This window comes from Lissotriton vulgaris, chromosome 6 (assembly GCF_964263255.1).
Source record: "Lissotriton vulgaris chromosome 6, aLisVul1.2, whole genome shotgun sequence".
NCBI classification, from domain to species: Eukaryota; Metazoa; Chordata; class Amphibia; order Caudata; family Salamandridae; genus Lissotriton; species Lissotriton vulgaris.
This window is the reverse complement of record NC_141694.1, coordinates 1,725,799,624-1,725,822,368: the sequence shown is the minus strand read 5'-3', so window position 1 is coordinate 1,725,822,368 and position 22,745 is coordinate 1,725,799,624. Positions and strand designations below refer to the sequence as shown.

The 22,745-nt window shown below is 47.5% G+C and overlaps 1 protein-coding gene across 2 annotated transcripts in view; it reads right to left on the bottom strand.

Moving 5' to 3' along the window:
* Window positions 1-22,745, bottom strand: part of MIA3 (MIA SH3 domain ER export factor 3) — a 340,580-nt gene that overhangs the window by 85,549 nt on the left and 232,286 nt on the right. For both annotated transcript variants that reach the window (XM_086927939.1, XM_086927940.1), the window contains exons 10-13: window positions 16,439-16,527; window positions 16,284-16,361; window positions 16,091-16,201; window positions 3,804-3,875 (exon numbers count right to left, since the gene is read on the bottom strand). In XM_086927939.1, coding sequence (XP_086784065.1) covers window positions 3,804-3,875; window positions 16,091-16,201; window positions 16,284-16,361; window positions 16,439-16,527 — 350 coding nt within the window. The remainder of the gene's footprint in view (window positions 1-3,803; window positions 3,876-16,090; window positions 16,202-16,283; window positions 16,362-16,438; window positions 16,528-22,745) is intronic.

The following is a 22,745-nucleotide window of genomic DNA, read 5'->3' as shown; positions in this document are numbered from 1 at the left end:
GACGAATTATCCATACTGGGCTTTTTGACTGTATTGGAGAATTTAATACTCATTTCTGAAGTCAAAACTAACGGAAGGGCTTTGGGCTACACTGCAAAATGTAATCCAAATCAAATGGCCAAACCATGTGTTCATTTGTTTAAGGAACAACTATTGCTTCAGCTGTGCAGGCAATTTAATCTTCGACTCTGAGATAGCAGATAACAGCGACCAGGGGTAAATGGTACAGACATTGGGAGTTTTTCATAAGACCCTTGATAGTTGTGCACTGTAGGTAGCTGGTTCTTTATATAGTGGACAAAAGGAGGTACACTGTGCAAAGAGTCTAGGCAAACCCAACTGGTTTGCAATAGCACAAATGACACCCCAAAGGCTCTCTTTTGTGGTAGTGTGGGCAAGCAGTTAGGCATATCAGAGGGTAGTGCTAAGCATCTATTGCACACACAAAGGCTGTAAAAGTGAGACACACACTCAAAGAAACCAGACACCAATGTATACAAATAACAAGTAATTTCATCAGAATCAGGCATGTACTTTTTATGTTATGAATTTTTACAGTTTTCAAAAGATGAGCAGCAATGGTATCCTATGAGGGTTCTCCAGGACGTAAGGTGGGTATGGGGCATGGTCCAAGGCCACACCAACAGGTTATTTCGGGGGGCTCTGGGGTGTCTGGGTGCAGAGGTGTGTTACGGCATCAGGTGCCCCATTCAGTCAGAAAGAGGCTGCACGCTGGGACTAGGGGAACAGTCGAGGGGAATCCACAGGGGGCCTCGACCCGTGAGATGCTCGGGCACGTAGGAACCCCATTAATCCACTTCTTCTCAGACTGTAGGGCTCGGGTGCCGTGGCGTCTTTTGGCGTTGGCTTCAGTGCTTGAGTCCAGCAGAAAGAGGCTTCAGGCGGTGACTGGAAGTCCTGTCTTGGAAAATCCAAGGGTGGGCTTTACCTTTGAGGGTCTCGGGAACCCGTTGGCCCAGTCACCTCCCTCAGACTTTGGCTGTTTGGCGCAGATGCAGAGGCAATTTGGGGTGTCAGTGGCGGCGGTCAGAGGCTCGCTTTTTCTTGCATTCTACTGTAGAGGTGTAAACAGGATATCTGGAACATTCACAATGTAGGTCTCACAGTCCAGAGTCTCTTGAGGTGCAGGTCGTTCTTCCTCTATGTTGGTGTCCAGTTCTGGACAGAACATGGCCTGGTTGCTACAAGTGGTCCGGTACTCCAGGTATTGGTGCTGTGTGGCTTCGGTCGGTCCTGTTATCCCCACACTAGGAGGGAGGATGGATGTGACCTATAGGAGCACAGTGACCTCTTCCTGGGCGGCTGCAGTGTTGGTAGTCCCTGTGTGTGGCAAGACAGTGAACCGGACCTTGCTTCTTAGGGTCCCTGCTGCTGCAGGGAAGTAGCTCCTCTACTCTGGTGATTTGCAAAGCACTGGCAGACGGGTTTCTTGGAGTCGCATAGCGGCAGGACGAGTTTGTTTCTCCAAGAGAGCCGGGTGCAGCAGGCAGGGTTGGCGCCAAGTCAGTTGTTGCTCCTCTGTCCTTAGCTCAGCAAACTTCAGTCCATTTCATTTTATGGTCCGTCGAATCTGAAGTCCTAGTATCAGAGGGTCTCCTAAATACTCAATTTAGGGATGTTAAGGGGAGGGAGGAGTAGTAGCGAATGGGCTACTTACCCCAGTGGTCACTACACCCCCTAGATGACCACTTCCGTTTAGGAGTGAGCATCACCCTGTCCCAGAATTCCTAATTTCACCACACACAAGATGGTGGAATTCCTAACTTTGTCTTCACTTCAGGCTGTTCACCCTAGAGGTGTGTCCAGCATGGCAGGGCAACATGCCTCCTGCATTGCTAATTTTCCCACCTGCTCTGGTGCCAGATCGGCCCATAGGCAGGGGATGGCATCTCCCCTGACTGAGGAAGGCAGCGGAGGCTAGTGAAGCCACCTGCCTTGATATGCAGAATACCAGTCATCCTGCTTAGAAGAGGTGTAAACACCTCACTCCAGAGCACTGTTTCTGTCCTCTGAGACAGGTCTCACCTCCATCCTAGGGGGTCAGAAACTCATAGGTGGTGGCAAGCTGGACTGGACCAGTCAGCCAGCCCACTAGAGGACTAGTCGTGTTTAAGGGATACCTCTAAGGAACCCTCGGGGAGCATGCATTATTAAATTCACCACTGGAATCACTGTGGGTTTATTAATACGAGGTGTTTGATACCAAACACCATAGGTTTCAGTGAAGCCATTATGTAGCTGGGAAACTCGTTTTGACCAACGCCCAGGGCATAACTTAGGATGGCTTCCCTGTTCACTTGTACTGTCAGTAATTAACTGGCCAGAACAGGGGCATATCTGCTCATGCAGATATGTCCACAGATGTAATATAATGCACCCTGCCTTAGGGTTGAAAGACCTTCTGTAGGGGTGACTTACACTTCATGCAGTGTTTAGGGTGTGTGCCATGTTGTGTTTTCACTTTTTAGAACACCTTGTCAGGCTGTCCTTCCGTGGCAGTCTACATTAGTTTGATTCTAGGCCCCTAAGAGTGGATAATGTATGCAGCAGCTCATAGGGACCCTGTTTAGTAACTATGCAGTAGGCACCAGGGTAACTACTTACTAGCGACTTACAGACGTGCTAAAGGACTTGGGGATCAATTGACCAGTTAGCTTATTTTGGGGAAAGAACACTGGCACAGGGGACCTGGTCAGCAGGAACCTAATTCAGTTCAGCCAAAGTTGCATCAAATTCCAGGCATAAAGTGGATGGAATACTGCAACAAAAACAAAACAAACCTGTTTCCTACATGCAGTATTTTACCAATTTTACCCTCAACACGAAGTACATTATGTAAATCAGTACAAAAAGGGGAGTAAATCAGTAGTCAGCAACAGATGTATTGAATTATGAGAACTTGACAACCATAAGTGATATTTGAACAGCTTCTTGAAACAACTAACAGTTGTTGTTTGTAGAATAAATGACTCTCTTTTTTAAGACAAAGTGATGGATAGATATTTATTTAGTGCTGGTTAATGAATTCTGAGCCTCTAGCTCAACAACACCTCCCTCAGTAAGCCTTGGACTGCTCTTCTTCGTTACCTGGATGGTCAAATGCTAAAGGGTGTCGTTCTTTTTCAGTTTTTGGTGCAACAGTAGGTCACTACCTGGTAAAAGGCCCAATTTGACACAATAGGTTCCCAGTAACCAGTATGTGAAAATCATTTCTCCGGTTTTAAACTCTATTGCTACAATATGAGCACAATGTCCCGATCTATGACAACACAATTTCTAAGAAATATTTATCATTCTTCACATATCTACAGCATACCTTAAAATACATTTAATGATAAATTATCTCACTATCAAAGAAATGATTCAAAGAAGTAATTTTATCATACAGCCACAAGCTACCTTCAAACTTGCACTTTACATAGGCAGAGTGCATTTCTCACATGGGTTGGGTTCTAGAAGTAAGAGACTGATAACAAGATGGCATCTGGGGGTGTAAAAATGTTGAAATTAAATGTAAATGTGCATTAGTTTTGACACCCTTCCTGCGTCTTATGCACTATGCACAACAAAATACTCATGATGGCTTATGTGTAGAGCTTCTAGCTCCTCCCTCAGTGTCATATAACTGGGTGTGTAAACAAAAAGAAAGACTTAATGTCTGCCACTGTCATCTGATGGCATCCACCATGAGTTTACAATTTAAGGAGACACTGTAAAAGTATCTGGTAATTTTCTGTTAATCACACAACAGAATCATGAAGGACAGCACAACAATGACTCACCTCTGAAAGTTCAACTGAGTTCTGCGCAAGAATTTCCTGCAGTTTTTCCACAGACTTCTGAGTTTCAAGAATCTACTCAAATGAAGTAAAACTTTAGATTAAAATATACATTTTTATGTCTTACCATACATTTTACATGTTCTTTCACAGCACCAGCACTTTAGTTGATAAACTCAGATGTTTTAAGTAAGCAACGCACAATAAAGCAACCATTGCTAATGGTGAGCAGGAACACCACTTACATTTTAAAAGGCCATCGGGTAAAAGATGTCACAGCGTATCTCAAAACCCAAGCAGATAAACAAAACAAAATTCTAAAATACCCATCATAGGTGATGGTTAGCAATGGAAAACTGGATACATAGAACTACACAGAGATGTACTTCCTACTATTTCTGTGCCTGGCAAAGGTGTGACTTAAGAAACATACAAAATAGATTAATGTGATTTTGCTCATCTCCAAACTCTAGGATTCATTCCATCATGTACATGTGGCAAAAGAGGCAGCAAATAGCTGCTTCAGCAGCTATTTAACAGGCAGAGTGGTATAAAAAGCAATTTAGTCCCTTTATGTACTCTTTCCTTTTTGAAAATGTATCCCCTAGAAAGGCAAAGTAAGTCAGAATTACGTCCTTTCGGAATCTCAAAAGTAGTTGTGTCACAGTAGTGCAAAAAGAAAAACACAAACAAAAGGCAAATTATCATCCATTACGAAGGCTATAATCAAAAGCTGCCTTAAAATCGTCTGCAGATTTTTTTCACTGTCACTCAATAAAATAGAATACACAGTATTAACACAATGTGTTTATAAACTGTAAACTCTTTTATGCCGGAGTCCCTTTGAGGCCACAAGTAAGCAGCTATGAATGAATATGCTACTTACCAGTATGCATCTGTTCTTGGCATGTAGGGCTGCTAACATTCATATCTTAGCATATCTTAGCATTAGATCGCCGCCTAGTGTTGGGTCCGGATGATCGCACATTGTTGTCCTGGAAAAGTCTTCGAAGTATCCTGAGATAGGTGGCTCCTCCCCTGGACTACAGTGCGCATGGGCATCGGCTCCATCCCCAGATTGTTTTTCGCCATTGTGGCAGAGGATGGAGTGAAAAGTGTAAAGGATGTCCATGCTAATGATTGAATACAATAGTATATCTGCAGCTGCGACAGGCACCGGGGAGGAGGGTGGGCGATATGAATGTTAGCAGCCCTACATGCCAAGAACAGATGCATACTGGTAAGTAGCATATTCAGTTCGAGGCATGTGGGCTGCTAAATTCATATCTTAGCATAGAATACATAGCAGTCCCTCCATTAGCGGCGGTTGCCCGTGCCAGCTGCAGAAACCTGAAAAAGTGTTTTGAGAACAGCCTGTCCTACAGCCGCATGCTGTTTGGAATGTACATCAACACAGTAGTGTTTTGTAAAAGTATGTGGTGTAATCCACGTGGCTGCTCTGCAAATGTCCTCTAGAGGAATGTTTCCTAGGAAAGCCATGGATGCCCCCAATTTGCGTGTGGAGTGCGCCTTTGGGGGTATTGTTAAAGTGCGCTTGGCTTTTTGATAACAGATTTGAATGCACTTAACAATCCATCTGGCTATTCCTGCTTTGGAAATCGGGTTGCCTTTGTGCTGTGGTGAGAAGGCAACAAAGAGTTGTTTTGTTTTCCTAAAGTGTTGTGTCCTGTCTATGTAGTACATCAATGCCCTCCGTACGTCTAACGTATGGAGCATTCTTTCCGCCACTGTTTGTGGGTTCTGGAAGAATGCCGGCAAATCGATAGTTTGGTTGAGATGAAAATGTGACACCACCTTTGGAAGGAATTTGGGGTTAGTACGTAGCACTACCCTATTTGGATGAATCTGAATGAATGGCTCTTGGATTGTGAGCGCTTGCAGCTCACTAACACGCCTTAGTGACGTAATAGCAATTAGGAAAGCAACTTTCCACGTTAGGAATTGCAGTTCACACGAGTGCAGTGGCTCAAATGGTGGTCCCATCAGTCTGGTGAGGACCACATTGAGGTTCCACACCGGAGCTGGCGGTGTTCTTGGGGGAATGACTCGTTTCAGACCTTCAAGAAACGCTTTAATGGCAGGCACCCTGAAGACCGAGAGATGCTGCCTGTTTTGAAGGTAAGCTGCGATGGCGGATAGATGTATCCGAATAGAAGTGAACGCTAGTTTGCACTTATAAAGGTGTAACAGATAGCAAATGATGTCAGGGATCGATGCATCTAGCGGGTTTATGTCATTGTGTGCACAGTAAATGACAAAACGCTTCCATTTTGCGGCATAGCATGCTCTGGTTGACGGCTTCCTCGCCTCCTTGATGATGTTCATGCATTCAGGAGGTAGGTTGAGGTATCCAAACTCTAAGACTTCAGGAGCCAGATCGCCAGGTTGAGCTGTTGCGGATCTGGATGCTGAATTTCTCCATGGTTCTGCGTCAGAAGTCTGGGCGTGAGGCGCAGTCTTTGATGCGGTACCACTGAGAGTTCGAGGAACGTGGTGTACCATGCCTGGCGCGCCCACGTTGGAGCAACTAGGATGAGTGTCATCGAGTGTTGTCTTAGTTTTCTCGCCACCAGTGGTATCAGAGGTGTCGGGGGAAAAGCGTACGCAAATTTGCCTGACCAGTTCATCGATATCGCATTGCCCTGCGATTGCGGGTGTGGGAACCTGGCGGCGAAGCTTTGGCATTTTGCGTTCTCCCTTGTGGCGAACAGGTCTATGTCTGGATGACCCCACCTTTGGAAGTACGGCTGGAGTACTGATGGATGTATCTCCCACTCGTGCATTTGATGGCTGTATCTGCTGAGCAGATCCGCCATCTGATTGTCCTTTCCTGGGAGGTGTTCTGCCATGAGGAAGATGTTCCTCTGAATGGCCCACTTCCACATGCTCTGAGCCAGGTGAGACAGCTGTGGTGAGTGGGTGCCCCCCTGCTTTTGGATGTAGTACATCGCGGTCATGTTGTCCGTCCGGACTAACACCACTTTGTTGCACAGATGTACAATGAAGGACTTGAGCGCCATGAAGATCGCCATCAGTTCTAGATAGTTGATGTGCATCTTTTGTTGCTGCGTCGTCCATAGTCCCTGCACCGTGTAAGTGAGCAGATGAGCTCCCCATCCCTGGAGAGATGCGTCCGTTGTCAGGATAACCTGTGGCACTGGCTCCTGGAACAGTCGGCCCTTGCAAAGGTTGTGTGGAGTCCACCAATGCAGAGAGTTGTATGCCCGACTGGTAACCAACACTAGGTCTGTTAATTGTCCCTGAGCCTGTGTCCACTGGTTTGCTAAGCACTCCTGTAGCAGGCGCATATGCAACCGTGCGTGAGGGACTATGAAGATGCAGGAGGCCATCATGCCTATCAACTGCATGAACACTCTTGCTGGAAGTGAGTGTCCCGGTCTGAACTTCTGGATTAGAGACTGCATGCTGTCTATCCTGACCTGGTTTGGTTGCGCCTTGGCCGTCAGGGTATTGATTGTCGCACCCAGAAACTGCCGGACATGTGCCGGCTGAAGGTGTGACTTTGGGTAATTCAACGAGAAACCCAGGTCGTGAAGGAGGTGAATGGTAGTCGACATGTCCGCGGCGCACTGTTTTTCCGACCTGGCTTGAACGAGCCAGTCGTCGAGGTAGGGGTAGACGTGGATGTTCTGCCTCCTGAGGTGCGCTGCTACTGTCGCCAGACACTTGGTAAACACCCTTGGGGCTGTTGTGACTCCGAAGGGTAGGACTTTGAACTGATAATGCGTGCCCTGGATAGTGAACCTGAGGTACTTTCTGTGGGACGGATGTAATGGAATGTGGAAATAAGCATCCTTGAGATCTAAGGTTGCTAAGAAGTCTCCCTTGTTTAACATAGGAAGAATCTGTTGAAGTGTAAGCATATGGAAATGCTCTGACAGTATGTACAGATTGAGGGGACGGAGATCTAGAATTGGTCTGAGAGATCCGTCCTTCTTTGGAATGAGGAAGTACAGGGAATATACCCCTGTGCCTTCCTCTCCCACTGGCACGAGCTCGATTGCTCCTTTTTGCAGCATCACCAACACCTCCTGCTGCAATAAGTGCAAGTGCTCTGCGGACATAGGTCTTTGCCTTGGTGGAATGTTGGGTGGAGTGGATTTTAACTCTAGACAATAACCGTACTGGATAAGTTGTCGCACCCACCTGTCTGTGGTGATGTTGATCCAGACGGGCAGGAACTGCTGTATTCTCCCCCCGACAGGTGTTAAGTGGTCGGGGGGCAGTGACAGAGAGTCACTGGCTGCTCGGGGCAGAGGAGCGTGAGTTGTTGCCTCCTCTGCCGCGTCCTTTGTTGCTGTTTCCCCTGTAGCCCCTTTTGTTTTGTTTGGGGTACGAGGATTGTGCTCCACCTCTAGTGAACTGTGAGTGCTGACCCATCTGTCCTCTGGTGACTCCACGGGCACCTGAGCGACGAAAATTATTGCCACGAAACTGTTGTGATTGTAGGGCCCCCATAGATTTAGCAGTTTCGGTGTCTTTTTTAATTTTTTCTAGGGTGGTGTCAACATCTGGACCAAACAGTCTATCCGGATTGACTGGTTGATTAAGTATGGTTGTTTGAATGTCAGGTTTGAACCCCGATATGCGGAGCCACGCCTGTCTTCTTAGCATGACACTGGTGTTAATGGCCCTAGCGGCTGTGTCCGCGGCATCAAGTGCACACTTTATGGCCGCGTTGGAGATCAGTTGTCCTTCTTGTATAATCATTTTGGTGCCCTCTTGAAACTGCGGAGGCAGGTGTTCCACAATCTGCTCTAGTGTGTCGTAATGTGATCTATCATAACGTGCCAGTAGTGCTTGTGTATTTGCAATACGCCAGAAATTGGCAGCCTGCGCAGCCACTCTTTTGCCTCCTGCCTCTAGCACTTTGGACTCCTTATCCGGGGGAGGAGCTTCACCCGTTGTTTGGGAGTTGGCCCTTTTTCGTGCGTTTGCGACCACCAGGGAGTCAAGCGGCAACTGTCCTCGAATGTATGCGGGGTCTGCAGGCGCTGGTCTGTACTTTTTTTCAATACGTGGGTTGACCACCCTCGCCCTGGTAGGCTCTTTAAAGATGTCCGCAGCATGCTTGAGGACCCCTTTGAGCATAGGCAGTGTCTTTACAGTTCTTTCTGAAACTGAAAAGGTGTCGAATAGAAAGTCTTCTTCAACTGGGTCAGCATGCATGTCCACATCATGATTAGCAGCTGCCCTTTCAATGAGTGCATGAAAACCTGCAGAATCCTCTGTTGGGGATGCACGTGTACTGAAAGCCTGTGGGTCTTGTCCCATATCTTGGGTGCCTTGGTCCCCAATGACATCATATGAATCCGGCTGTGCATCTGGTTCATTGACCGGGAACGTGTATTGTTCATCTTCACCATAGCCCTCACTTTCAGAGTGGTCTGGAGACGGTGTTGGGCTCCTTCTTGGAGGGGGCTGGATAGGTTCCATGAGGCCTGAGGCGTCCTGTGGAAACTTTGTCTTCTTTAGGGGGATGACATAGGATTCCACCGGCTGTGAAGTGATCTTCCTTTTGTAAAGGGTTAACTTTCCCGTGTCTGCGTCTATGAAGCACTCCGAATCCTCTTCTGGGTCGAGCACTTGACCTGAAGATGCCCCTGCCGTAGAAGACTCCGACTTCTTTGGCGTCGATTTTGATGAAAATGCCTTCGGCGCCACTTTTGGCGGTAGAAGGAAGAGGAGTTTACTTGCGGGCTTGACCGGGACGTCCGCCGCCTTCTGCGTCGATGGCGTTGGCGTCGACGAAGAAAAGGCCTTCTCCCTAATTCTTTGTAGTGAAGAAGCAACAAGAGATGCGTCGGTGACAGTGGTCTTTGGCACCGACGAGGTGGCCTTGCCTTCGGATGCGACGTTCCGTTGGTCTTTTGGAGGGATGGACGACCCCGAGTCCTTGGACCGATGCGCAGATGTCCCAGTCGGAGCCGGGGCTGTGTCGCTTGCTTTGGCTGGCTTTGCCGGCGCCGGCGCGCTTGTCTTGTGCGTGCCACCCTTTTTAGAGGATCTCTCTTCCGGCGCCGATTTTGACTTTGACTTCTGCGGACCGGAGGTCGACGGAGTCGATGAGGCTGCCGATTTATTCGTTTTTGCTGTTACGACCGCCATCTTAGGGACGACTGGATCCTTAAGTTTCGGTTTCGGTTTCGGGTCGGCCATTTTAGGTGCAGTCGAGACCGTTGCTTTCAGTTTCGGTTTCGATACCCTCGGCGCAGCAAGTATGTCCGTGGCCGGGCCAGCAGGCGGGGCCGTGGCTTGCGCTACAGGGTCTTGGGTAAGGCCGACAGGCGATCCCGTGACCCGCTCCCGATGTCCGTCAAGTTCGGGGCATAGCTCGTCCCCTGAGCTATCTTCCGCGGCCCCATAAACCATATCGTCGTCCCCTACCTCGTCGACGTATTCAAGGCCTTGACCCACGACTCCGTCGTCGTCATATTCCGGATCAGCCTCGACCTCCGTCTCGGGCGGGGAGATTTGAAGATGATGGCTCTGGTCCTCCTCTTCTTGGTCGTCGAAGATGTTTTCTGGATCCGGGGCCGCTTGTTTGGCCACAAGGCGCACCGCGCGCCGAATCGTGAGAGTCTTTTTTGACCTGAAACTCGCACAGGCCCTGCAGCTTCCTTCGTCATGGTCTGGCGAAAGGCATTTGTTACAGACCGGGTGCACGTCTATATGTGGGTATTTGGACCCACAGAGCGGACAGAGCTTAAACGGACTCCGCTCCATGTTGGGAAACTTGGTGTCGAGTCGCGATGAGAAGGCCTCGATGTCCGAAGAGTGGTAAAAACTCCGCTGATTCCGGCTCCGAGAGACGGAAGAACTCGAGACCGCACGCAAACAATACCGACGTAAAGAAACCAAAGCCTTTTGGCCGTTTAAATTGAAGTTTACTCGGTTCCGACGGAGAGACGTCGAGACCGCATCCGAACCCAATGGCGGAAAAAAACAATCTGGGGATGGAGCCGATGCCCATGCGCACTGTAGTCCAGGGGAGGAGCCACCTATCTCAGGATACTTCGAAGACTTTTCCAGGACAACAATGTGCGATCATCCGGACCCAACACTAGGCGGCGATCTAATGCTAAGATATGCTAAGATATGAATTTAGCAGCCCACATGCCTCGAACACTATTTTACATTAGGGACAAACGAACCAGTAACAATAGAGCAGGATAGTAAATATGTCCGCGTAGAGATAGGTGGATTGTCGCTTCTGAATGGCTGAAGGTGCATTCAGCCAGTAACAAGGACCTTTCTAACCCGCCGGTTACCTCTGAATAAAGCCGAAGGTGGAATAGAAACCACTTTAAGTAATAGAAAGCCATACAGGTGCTAGAATAAGAAGTACCAAAGTCTGCATTGTTAGTCCATAATCAAGGGCTCCTCTTTGCACCAGAGGTCACTTTAGGCCTTTACTCACTGCTTTCTCTATTGTGGATGACCTAGTTCGAATCTAGAGGAAAACTTAATGCTGCACAAGCAATAATATGCATCACTGTAGAAATATGTAATTTATTCGAAAATTAGTTGTATCTTACGGAGTAGTTAAAAGGCACTCAACACCGTAAGAGAACTGGAAGATGATGTTTATCACTTTATAGAGCTACAAAATAATAAAATATTCAAACCTTTATTAACACTGGATCACCGTGCAAATTTTAAGTGGGATAGGTGAAAGTTTTTAAAGTTAAATACCTGGATGTGGAACTTTTACCCTGGGGTGGTTTTAGATGCACGTGTGATCCCAGTATTGTAACAACAAATTAAAACTGCCATCATGCATTTATGAGCCGGTAATAAAGAAAACCAAGCATTTGCAATGCAATAGGTCTCGCATTACTGAAAGTTTCAGCTATTGCTGTTGCAAACAATAATGCAACGCCAATAGCTCAATCTTTTAGTAATGCGAGACCTATTGCATTTTCAATGCTTGTTTTGCTCCTGAGCGAATATAAGAGCTTGACCTCATCATGTTGCTGTCCTCTACAGCTGATTTCATATCAAACTTCCTTTTCTTCGATCCATTAGCCATACACAGTGCAGAAGAGAAAAAACAACAACAAAACCAGAAAGAAGAGAAGGGCCTGAACAATGGACCAATGACCAGATACAGGTTAACGACCACTACACCACCAGGGGGTTTGCAATACCTATTGAACTTTACTTAAGGACAGTGACAAGAAAGGACACCATAGTGATTGTTGCATATGGTGTCACACCACACCAAATGCAAAATAGGCCCAGCTTCAGAAAGTTAAGCGAGGAACTACCCAATAAATGAAGAAAAGGACAACCTGTCAGTGATTAAGAAGGTCTCCTTGGATCCAATCTAAGCCCACACATCAAACAAGCTGCCCGATGGCAACCGTGTGAGCTAGGAGAAGAAAACAGACTATTCCAGGACATTGGAAATAGAGATACGGGATCAAAATCCCATCAATTATGTCATCCTCTTCCATCAGTGTGAGTGAAAGACTATACAGCACGAAATGTGCTCACGAGATGGAGGTAACGTCAACAATTCGAATGGCTGACTGATTCCTTGGCTTTTGGAGGAAATGTTATGTCCATTTAGGAAAGGACAAACTAAATAACACACAGGCACATGCGTGCTGTCACATGAGGAGTGAGAAAACATACCCAGTCTAGCACTCTAGGATGACATCTGTGTACCTACTGTCTGTGCTGGGTCTCACTGAGCTCCCAAACCAGCACATAAACAGACCTTGAGTAAAGAAGGTCGGGGTGGCAGGTGGACTGATAGGTGAAGGGAGTATTGTATTGTAGGTACGTTCAAAGTGAAATATGGACATAGGTAGGAGTAGAGTGAGGTTTGGGTTGTGGTAGCGCACATACTGTGTTACAGAGACGTGAGGAAATTATGTGATGGGGAAAATAGAGATTTCTGTAAGATAGGGAAGAATGGAAGGTACTTTGAGCAATATGGCAGTGCAGGTGGAAGTTTGGGTAACAAAGAAGGCTATGGAAACGTGCATGATAGGGAGGGCTTAGGAGAGTCTGCCTGATAGGGAAAGGAGGAGGGGGATTTTGAGAGATAATGTGGCGTGTGAGTGGTAGGATGGTAAGTTGGTTTGAGTCATAGGAAAGGGAGGGTGTAAATGTGTGGGTGATTCGGTAGAATTATAGTGAAAGGGTGTGTTATGAGCGATGAGGAAAGATGGATGACAAGTTTGCATGCTGAGAGGTGTGGGGGAAGTTCTCTCGATATGTAGAAGAATGAGTGATAGGGGTCAAGAAGGACAGAGTTCTCAAAAGAGATAGAGGCACACTTAGTTAACAACAACAAGGGAATCAGTTTGGTTAGGTTATAGGGCAAGCTTAATGTTGTAATGTTAAATTCACTTTATTGATCAGTTGTGCACTGAACACTATAGGTATCGACATTAACATTACCCATTCACTTTCCCTCACATATCATTTTAACCCCAACCAGAAGTTTCTACCTAAAGCTTACTATAACACTCGGCCTATGCCTATATTTTATGCATACCGTATCCCTAAATACCACCCTAACCCTGCAACTTAAGCATACCATAGCCCTAAAGGCTACCTTGGTACAACCCCCCCAACCCCCTATACAAAACAAGAATACACAACATTTTGCAATCCTAAACAAAGGGTCAGCCTTTGCTCGGACAGCGCCCTGGGCCGAACCAAATTTGGCACCCTCATTTCTGAGTGAGTGTTAAATAAGGCAACAGGTCTCCTTTGTGTCAACAGGCTAATCACTGGATGATTACATTAGAGCAATGAGTGGCCTCTGAACACAAACATCTCAACCCCCACCCCCAGCTCTACTGAATCACACACAGCTCAGCTGCTTCACTGGTACACATTTTTTGATGAGGGGCATGGGAATGAAGGAAGATGGGAGGGGAAGGACAAGGCAAAAGGTTAAGTGGGGTTAAACTTAGGTGCCTGGGGAATTTAGAACACATTTCAATAGAATAAAAGAAAATTAATTTGAATCCCTGAAGCTAGATGAGAGCCCTGAATGCATGCTCATAGTGGAGGCAGCTCGGTTCTCCCCTCTGAAGGCTGCCGTCCTGGGCATAGGCCTGGCTCAGTGACGCCAAACGCTGAACCTGCCTAAACATATTCTTAAACTTTACCCAAATTCGATTCTCAAACCTAAATCTGAGATTACCCCTTACAGTGCCCTTAAAACGTGCCTTAACCCTAGAAACATCAATGTAGTGTTGTCAACGTAAATACCATGTTGGAGTATTGGTATGTGTTGTGCTATGTGGAAGGACATTTGAGTAATGGGGCGGGATGGATGTGTGTGAGATTCGGGAGGCAGTAGGATTGAGTTAAAGGGGGTTAAGGAGATGGGGACACATGCATAGAGGTGATGGTGTGTTTGGAGGGAGGCGAGTATGATGGAATGCGTGGACGGAAGCTCGCCTGACAGTTGTAAAGAGATCTGGGTGATAGGATGTCAAGGACTGAATTGTAAGGAGGGGTTGGGTTATAGACGGTAATGAGGATTGTGTAACAAGGGTATATATGCATAAGGAGAAGTGGAAGTAAGATTGGGTTTTTGAAGGTGCAAGGTTGCCTAAACGAGAAAGGTAAAGACGGCCCAGGGTGATAGGATGTAGAAGACAGGTGTTGAGTGGCAGGAGGTGATACGATCTGTAGTGGAGAGGTAACTTTGAGCGAATCGCCACTGATCACTGCTCTTGGCTGTCTGACAGGGTGGAGCTGGTGAGCATCGGAGCAGAGCTCACAATTACGTAGGGGAGGAACCTGAGCCAGTGCGCTCAGACGCACCCAGTCAGCTGCAGGGAGCCACCCAGGGTTCCTCCAGCTCAGCTCCCTTGTAAAGCCTTGGCATCCAGGGGCTTGCCTCGGGGACTCCTGGGACCCCAATCTCTGGCATGAAGGAGCTTTCACTATCGCTGCGTATGAAGAGGCGCAAAATGATTCCAGACAACATGGGGGTCCGGTCACCCCACTTCAGGAGCAGAGGCAAAGACCCAGAAGGACCCCCAGGTCAGGCAGTAGCGCCTTCACTGGAAGAACTCTCTTAGCTCAGGCATCGCCCGCTCTGTTTATGAATGAATCCAAAGAGAGGTGCATGAACAGCAGGAGACGGCAGGGCATCCCTGCAGAGGCAGGGAGGCCCATGCCGGCGGGGTATCCCACAGGCATGAGGTGCTGACACTGAGGAGGGGGCAGCAGAGAAGACAAGAGGGCCCTGCTACCCCTGGCTGTGGCTGTATGGAAATCCGTCCAGGTAAGGGCACGCAGTACCTTTCTTTACATTGAAGAGAGCACATGGCATTAGTGGGCGTTGTTATTTACACCAAGAGATCAAATGTCATTAGTGAGCCTTATGCTGGGATATGTGGGGGTCGTCTGGGACCCTGGACTTCTCAGGAGGAATCTTGCCATTTTTAGAGCTGTTGGGGTATTTGATTATCAAATGATGGAACGTAAAGTTCTATAATGAGGACAGCTTTTGGGGTCATTGCGGTCTTCGGGGAAGCGTTAATGATATAGTAATGACAGTCCCCGCAAAATCTGCGTGAGCTGAGGGCTGGGGGCTGTTCTTACCCCCAGGGAAGGGTGCAGTGTACAAGCATGGCGGGTGATGTGGTTGTGTGGACGTTCCTACTCCCCAGGGAAAAGAGAAGGAGGGCTTTGGATGAGGCCTGGGGGACGGTCCTACCCCCATGGAAACAAGCCCGCGAGTGGTGCGCGCGTGCCACAGCGAGCCATGTAGTTTTAATTATCGTGCCTGTGTCTGGACACGATAATTGAAACCACATGGCGGCCATGCGGGTAACCGCCACCAATAGGCCATGGGTGGAGAAATGTGCGTGCTGTCTTTGAGAAAAAGACGCATTCAAAGGCCAATAGCGGGGCCAAAAGGAAAAGCACATGCACTAGTGTGTGCGATTCCTAGGTCCATTTTGAAACCCCCCACAAGATGTCTCTCACAGTGATGCGCACTGTAACGCAGGCGCGAGACCTAAACACACAACAAGGAATCATGGAAGTCGTTTTTTAGCATATAAAATTTCACATGTGTTCCCGGCTCCGAATTGAAAGAATCCTTCTAATTGACACTGCCTATCCACAAACTAGGGTGCAGATCATTAAGTTCAGCTGAATAGCTATAAACATTCATACATTACTTCAGGACAAATAAAACTAGTGTCAAGAAGAGTTGGGCACTTGGCAACGACATGTTGAAAAGCAGCCCATTGTATCCTTACATTATCTTGTTTCTTCATTCTTTGCTTTCTCTCGGTCTCCAGATTGGCCTGCAAGTTCCTGACTTTGGTCCCCAGCTGCTGATTGACATCCTCCAGGCCTTTCACAACTTCCTAGAAGGTGAATGAAGCTACTGTCACATCAAAGAATGCTTTACATCCAGCCTGTTGCTACTCAAGCTACACAGCTTCCTACCTTCAGCTCCAAAGCTTCAGTCGAGAGGTCGGTATTTTCTTTCCGAGCTTCCTTAACCGATTGCTTTGCTTCTTTAATCTAAATGCGGAACAAACAAATGCTTAGGAAGGAGGATAAACGATCTGCACTTAGAAGAAGAATGCAACATTACCAACCTTCTGCTCATAATCCGAAATCTTCTGCAAAATATCAGCTTTTTCCTGTATGAGTATTTTTATTTTTTCAGCAAGTTGTTTTTCGTTTACTAAAACAAAGCAAAATTAAATACAACAGTGTGAAGACACGCATATCCAATATGATCCTTAAAGAAAAAAGCTCAAACATAACATTTGCAATAACTGCCTGGTAAAAAAGCAATTTATGAAATCGAATAAATACCACTGAAAACAAAATGCAAGAATGCATATTAATATTTATTGGCGTCTTTTTTTAGCCAGTGCTTGGGTCACCAGAGATGCTTCACTGCACGGGATGGGTGTGGGGAAAGGAATGCAGTTAGAACAGATTAGGTGGAGTGCAAACAAGTTAAGTAATCTAAGCCCATAACTGTATTTGCGGAGCAAATGCAAAAACTACATACTACTGAAAGAAGACAAACATAGGAATTTTAACATTCATTAAAAGATGAAGGATCATTAATGATCTTATTTCTCCTCTCATCTTTCTGCTTCAAAAGTGGTATCGCTGCATTTTGTGTAAAAATTAAAGAACTTGTGATACCTGGTCTGCTTCTTATCTATTCATTAACAAGCATATCAATTGAGAAACTTGCCACTTACCAGAACTCATATTTCGCAGTACTAATACTTTAAGCTTTGACTGCGCGTTTTCTATTTAAGACAGGAAAAGGACAACTATTGCACACAGAATATTGCTATTTTGTAAGGGCAAACATGTCTACATGGATACTCATATCAATACTATCATGGCAATTTAAACGCTAAGCTGAAAAAGCATAACAAGAGCATAAAGAACATAAAACCGGTTTGTGTCATCCTACATGATTGACGTAAACCTCTGCCAGCCGTTTTATAACCCACGAAGAACCACAGTTCATGTGTCTGATACGCAGAGCTGGCCACAGACCTCTTTCATAGTCCGATACATTCAATTCTTTTACACTCCTGGGCAGCTAGTGTTTTAGTATAGCGATCCAGCAAGCTCAATATTCTAGGCTTCAGCCTCATTTCAGACATTATTTTAATTTAGTCCAAGATCTCATTTTGAGATTTTTTACATATAGTAAAAGCATGGAATGCCAAAATAGTAACAGCGTTGACCGTACCCCTCCTCTTCTCATGCTTAGTTAAGACATGCTGGGTTGCTAAATATTATTCACTTGTTTTTCTGAGAAAATCTCTTCTAGGACTACATTGTGGGAAGAGGCAGCAGGAGACTGCAACTATTAGAGGGATGGAGGACAGTTGTGCCTTTAGTTGATTTGGTTGTGAATTGTTATCAACAGTGCAGGAAGCTGTCACTCTATAGAATATACCAAAATGAGGTATACTGTGTAGAGAGTCTAGGTATCTCTTATGAATGAACAGGGGCTTGGTTTAACAATTCCAAGGTGCCATTTTGTGGTAATGTGGTCGGGCAGCCTTAGGCTTATCAAGAAGTGTTAGACATTTATTGCTTACACACAGTCAAAAAAAGATACACAAACTCAATAAGGGAATTCACACACATCTAAAAAGAATAACATGTATTTTTCTATATTTTAAGGCGCCAAGAATGTTGTTGGGTGTGTACTTTTTAAATTGTAGGTTGGTAGAAAATCAGTATTGTCCCCAATGCTGTAATGTTATTAATAGTATGAGGAAAAACAAATATACTGCATACGGGTACTTCGCAGCGACTTACAGGACCAGTCTTCTGATGGTAAGGTAAGTATGGGGCAAGGTCCTAGGTAGTACCAAAAGGTCACCTCTGTAGTCTCTGGAGTGGCCGGGAGCAGAGGTGCTTTTCAGCATCGGGTGCCCTGCTGGTTTCTAAGGAAAAGGTCCTGAGAAAAAGAGTCTGGGACTGGGGGGCCAGTCCAGTCGAGCCCACGGGGGGCTCGATCTTTGAGTTGCTCAGTGTAGGTAAGTGACGCTTTTTGACAAAGCCACCCCTACTTTTTGCCTGGTATCTGATGCAATTGTAACAGAAAGTGCACCAGGTCCCCAGTGCCAGATCTCTTTCCCTAAACACTGTACAATTGTTCCCCAACCGGCAATACCTTTAGCACCCTGCAAGTCCCTAGTACATGGTACCCCTCATACCTAGGGCATGGAGTACTTAATAGGGTCTCTAAAGGCTGCAGTATGTATTGTGCCACGCCAATAGACCTTACCAGCACTGACATGCCCTTGCAGGCCGCATGCCAGGGAGCAGAGAAAAGATACAACATGGTACTTCCCCGGTGTTAGGTCTGGACACTACATGCAGTATAGGTACGTCACCTTTACAGCAGACCATACAGCCCTCAGGCAGGGTGCATTGCATGAGCAGATATGCACATTTGATGTCCAAATGAACAGGGAAGCCATACTGAGTACTTGTACTGTACATTAGTAAATACGAGTTCCTCACTGAAACTAGAGCTGTTTGGTATCCAACATCTCCTATTAATAAACCTTCACTGATTCCAGTACTGAATTTATTTATACACTAGCAGCCCGTCCCGACCTTGTCCGAGAGCAATCAGGCTTCCCCGACCCCCGCCTGCCCCGACTTTGCCCAGCAGCCCGGGCCCCCAGTCGCTCCGTCCCCCGCCTGCCCCGACATTGTCCCCCGGATGTCACAAAGCCCCAGTGTTGAGGCGCTCTGCATAAATCTCCATGGCAGATGCTTTAAGTCCCCGACCCCCGCCTGCCCCGACATTGTCCCCCGGAGCCTTTCCTCAGCCGATGTAAATTGTACCCTTCTGTTTGGTTGTAACTCCCTGTCCCCCGCCTGCCCGACATTGTCCCCCGGAGCCTTACCTCAGCCGATCTAAATTCTATCCTTATGTTTTGGTGCAAGTCCCCGTCCCCCGCCTGCCCGGACCCCCGCCTGCCAGACATTGTCCCCCGGAGCCTTACCTCAGCCGCTGCTCCTCAGTTCACGGCTCCTCCTTCTGTTTTGGTGTAAGTCCCCGTCCCCCGCCTGCCCCGACCGCCGCCTGCCCGACATTGTCTCCCGGAGCCTTACCTCAGCCGCCGCTTCTCAGTTCACCGCTCCTCGCCGCTGGTCACCGCTCCTCCCGCCGGTCCGCTGCTCCTCCTCCCCCGCGCCATGTCCGCCGCTCCTCCTCGCGCTCCTGGACGCCGCACCTCCCCGCGCTCCTGACGTCAGCACGCAGGTCGAGGCCGGCGCTAATTCGAGGGGACTACTTTTTTTATAATGTAAATTTTTTAAATATAACGTATTTTTTAACTTTATATAGCCTATGTCCATCTGCACACCCTGAGGATTACAATGATGTATCGGGTGTGTGGATTGGCGCTGTGGTTCCAGAGTTTACCCGCCTCAAAGCCTCAAAGTTCTTCCTTTATAATAGTAGTATAGATGACCCAGAGGGCACCCTAAAGGTGCCCCCTGAAAACCTACAGACTACCAGTGTGCTGGCTGACTAGTGTAGACCAGGTCAGAGCCTGCGCTCTCTGAGGGCAGAAACATTGCCTGGTCTGGCTGGAGAGGTCACTTCCTCTAAGCAGGTTGGCTAAGTGAGTAGCATATCAAGGCAGGAAGCTTCAAAGGCATCTGCCGCCTTTGATATACGACCCAAGGCATCCCCAGACAGGGGAAATGGCACCTCGTACCACGGGCCCATTTGGTACTAGAACATGTGGGAAAACTAGCTAGTCAAAAGGCGTGACCTAAGGTGGGCTATCTGAAGTAGACACGACTTTTAAAATTCCACCTTCTTAGTTTTGGCAGAATTAGGCTTTCTGGGTCAGGGTTATGCCCACTTCCCACAGGAAGTAGTCATATAGAGGGTGTAGACAACATAAAGGTAAGTATCCCATTGGCTACTACCAGTCACTCCCCGTAACACCACAAGTATTTAGGTGACCCCTTTGAGAAAAGATCACAGAGAGCCACAAGAAACAGCAAGAACTGAAGACTGCTATGCATTTTTGGCGCCAAGTCCTGCCTGCCATACTTAATCTCGACAATTGCGACCCAGCGGCCCCAGTGGACTGCCAGCACTTTGCAAATCGCCACCAATCTCCCTTGGAGTAAAAGAGCTACTCTCCTGCAGGCCGCAGGCACCAAAACGCAAAATCCAGTCTACTGGGATGCCGCCATCGGGCCAGCCTGACGCAGCAGCTCCCCGGGCAGAGGGCCATGTGCTGCTGAAGGTCAAATCCGTCCCTCCACACCAAGTGAGAGGACACCAGGATCGACAGAAGCCACACAGGACCAATACCAGAGTACCAGACCTCTTGCAACAAGCAGAGACCTTGAGAGTCCAGTCGGGACTCCAAGACAAAGCAGCCATCGAGGAACGTCAGCACTGCAGAGACCCACTTCCAGAGGGGCCCAGCTGTCCTGATTTTTGCACCCTCAACTGGCGAGACCGGCGATCGCAAGGCTCCAAGACACACCGAGCCCAGCCAACCTTTTTGCTCTGCACCAGAGCGCTCAAGCCACCACACAGACTGTGCTTCATTGTCCCCTGCAGTTCCTTGTGACCAGAGCCTGCCGTTGGGAGCTCCCGGACTTGTCCGAAAGTCCACCTCTGCAGCCTGTTTCTAGGTGGCTCCTCCATTCTCTTTACCGTCGTAGCGCACACAACTACCAACATGACTTCTTTTTCTAAATTGGTCTGCTTATGTGTGTGACAACAAATGCATAGCACTACCCTTTGATATGCCTAAGTGCTCGCCCACACTACCACAAAGAGAGCATTTGGGATATCATTTGTGTCTGTGAAAACCAATCAGGGTTTGTCAGGACTCTTTACAAAGTGTACATCTTTTTGGTCCACTATATAAAAAGAGCCAGCTTCCTCAACTCGGGCACATAGGGACATCATCGGTCCACTTCTCCTTGGGCTGGAGGGCTCGGGTGCAGTGGTGTCAGGTCCGTGCTGCAGAAGACACTCACAGTTGACGGGGCCTGCAAAAGAGGACGCAGGCGGCAACTGTAAGTCCAGTTTGGGCAAACCCAAGGTGGGGTTCGACTCTGGAGGGTCTCAGGACCTCGTTGGCAGCCTTTGGTCCACTTTGACTTGAAATGGGGGGAACAGGTGCAGTGGTGCTATTGCACAGGTGCAGTGGTGCTATTACGGTTTTCAACAGTCCAGTGTCCTCACTGTTCCTATTGGTTGCCTGCAGGGAAGTAGCTCTACTACACCACCGGAGATGCAGGTTGCTCCTTGAAGTGCTAGCTGTCCTCCCAAGCTTTTGGAGGGAGAGTAGCTGCACGACGAGTCGTCTTTGGTGCAATTGACAGGAACAGCAAGCAGGCTGGTAGGGTTGGCACCAAGTAAGTTACGGTTCCTCAGCTCTTGCTCTTCAGTGTCTTTCTTAGGTCGACAGAATCTGCTTTCATCGTGTCCGGGGCTCCCCAAAATACTAGTTATAGGGGTATTACGAGGAGAGAAGGGTGGCAGCCTATGCGCTACTCACCCTTGGGGTCACTACAACCCCTATATGACCCCTTCCTGTAGGAAGTGGGTACAACCCAGTCCCACAGTTCTTAATTCTGCCATCAATCACCCTTAAGGGGGCATGTCAGACAGCTCACCTTAGGGTTGTGGGGCCTGGTAGTGCACCATGCCTCCCTGCTTATGTAATTTTCAAGATTTACTCCACCAGGGAGAGACTTATAACAGTTGGGTCAAAAAATGTCTTCTATTAACCGCCTCCAGACCATGGAATTCCGTATCCTGTAATCAGAACCCAATACCACTCACAGAGAATATAACTGACTAGAAGCCCGTCCTGACGTTGTCCGGGTATGAATTGCTGCCGGCCAGTAGTATATTGTTTTGTAGGATTTCATTTTAATAGTATCTCTTATCTGTGACAGGCCTGTGAAACGTTCTGATTCACAGTGCACTGCTGATGCACTAAAGAGTGCGCGTTCAGTAATGTGTGAACTCGAGTTTCCCTACTTTACTTTTCCTTGCAATATTATATAGCGCAAACTCGACAACATGGATGAGCACAATTTACATTACAGAAGAACACATTCATTTGTGGTAGGCATGGGGAGACAAAGCGATTTGCCTGGAATCACAGGATGTTGAGCTGATGCTGAGATTCAAACGTAGCTCCCCAGCTCTAAAGTTCGCAATTCTAGAACTTGTGGCGGGAGGTGTGTCTAACAGTGTATGTCGGTGCTGGCCATCAATGAGATAGACCTGTGCATTTTTCCAATGGGTGGTGAAAAAATATGAGTATGTTGCTGGTGATGTGGGCCACCGTGCCACCAATATACTTACCGGGAAAGGGTAAACACCCATTATTCCGCAACTTTCTTTCTGCA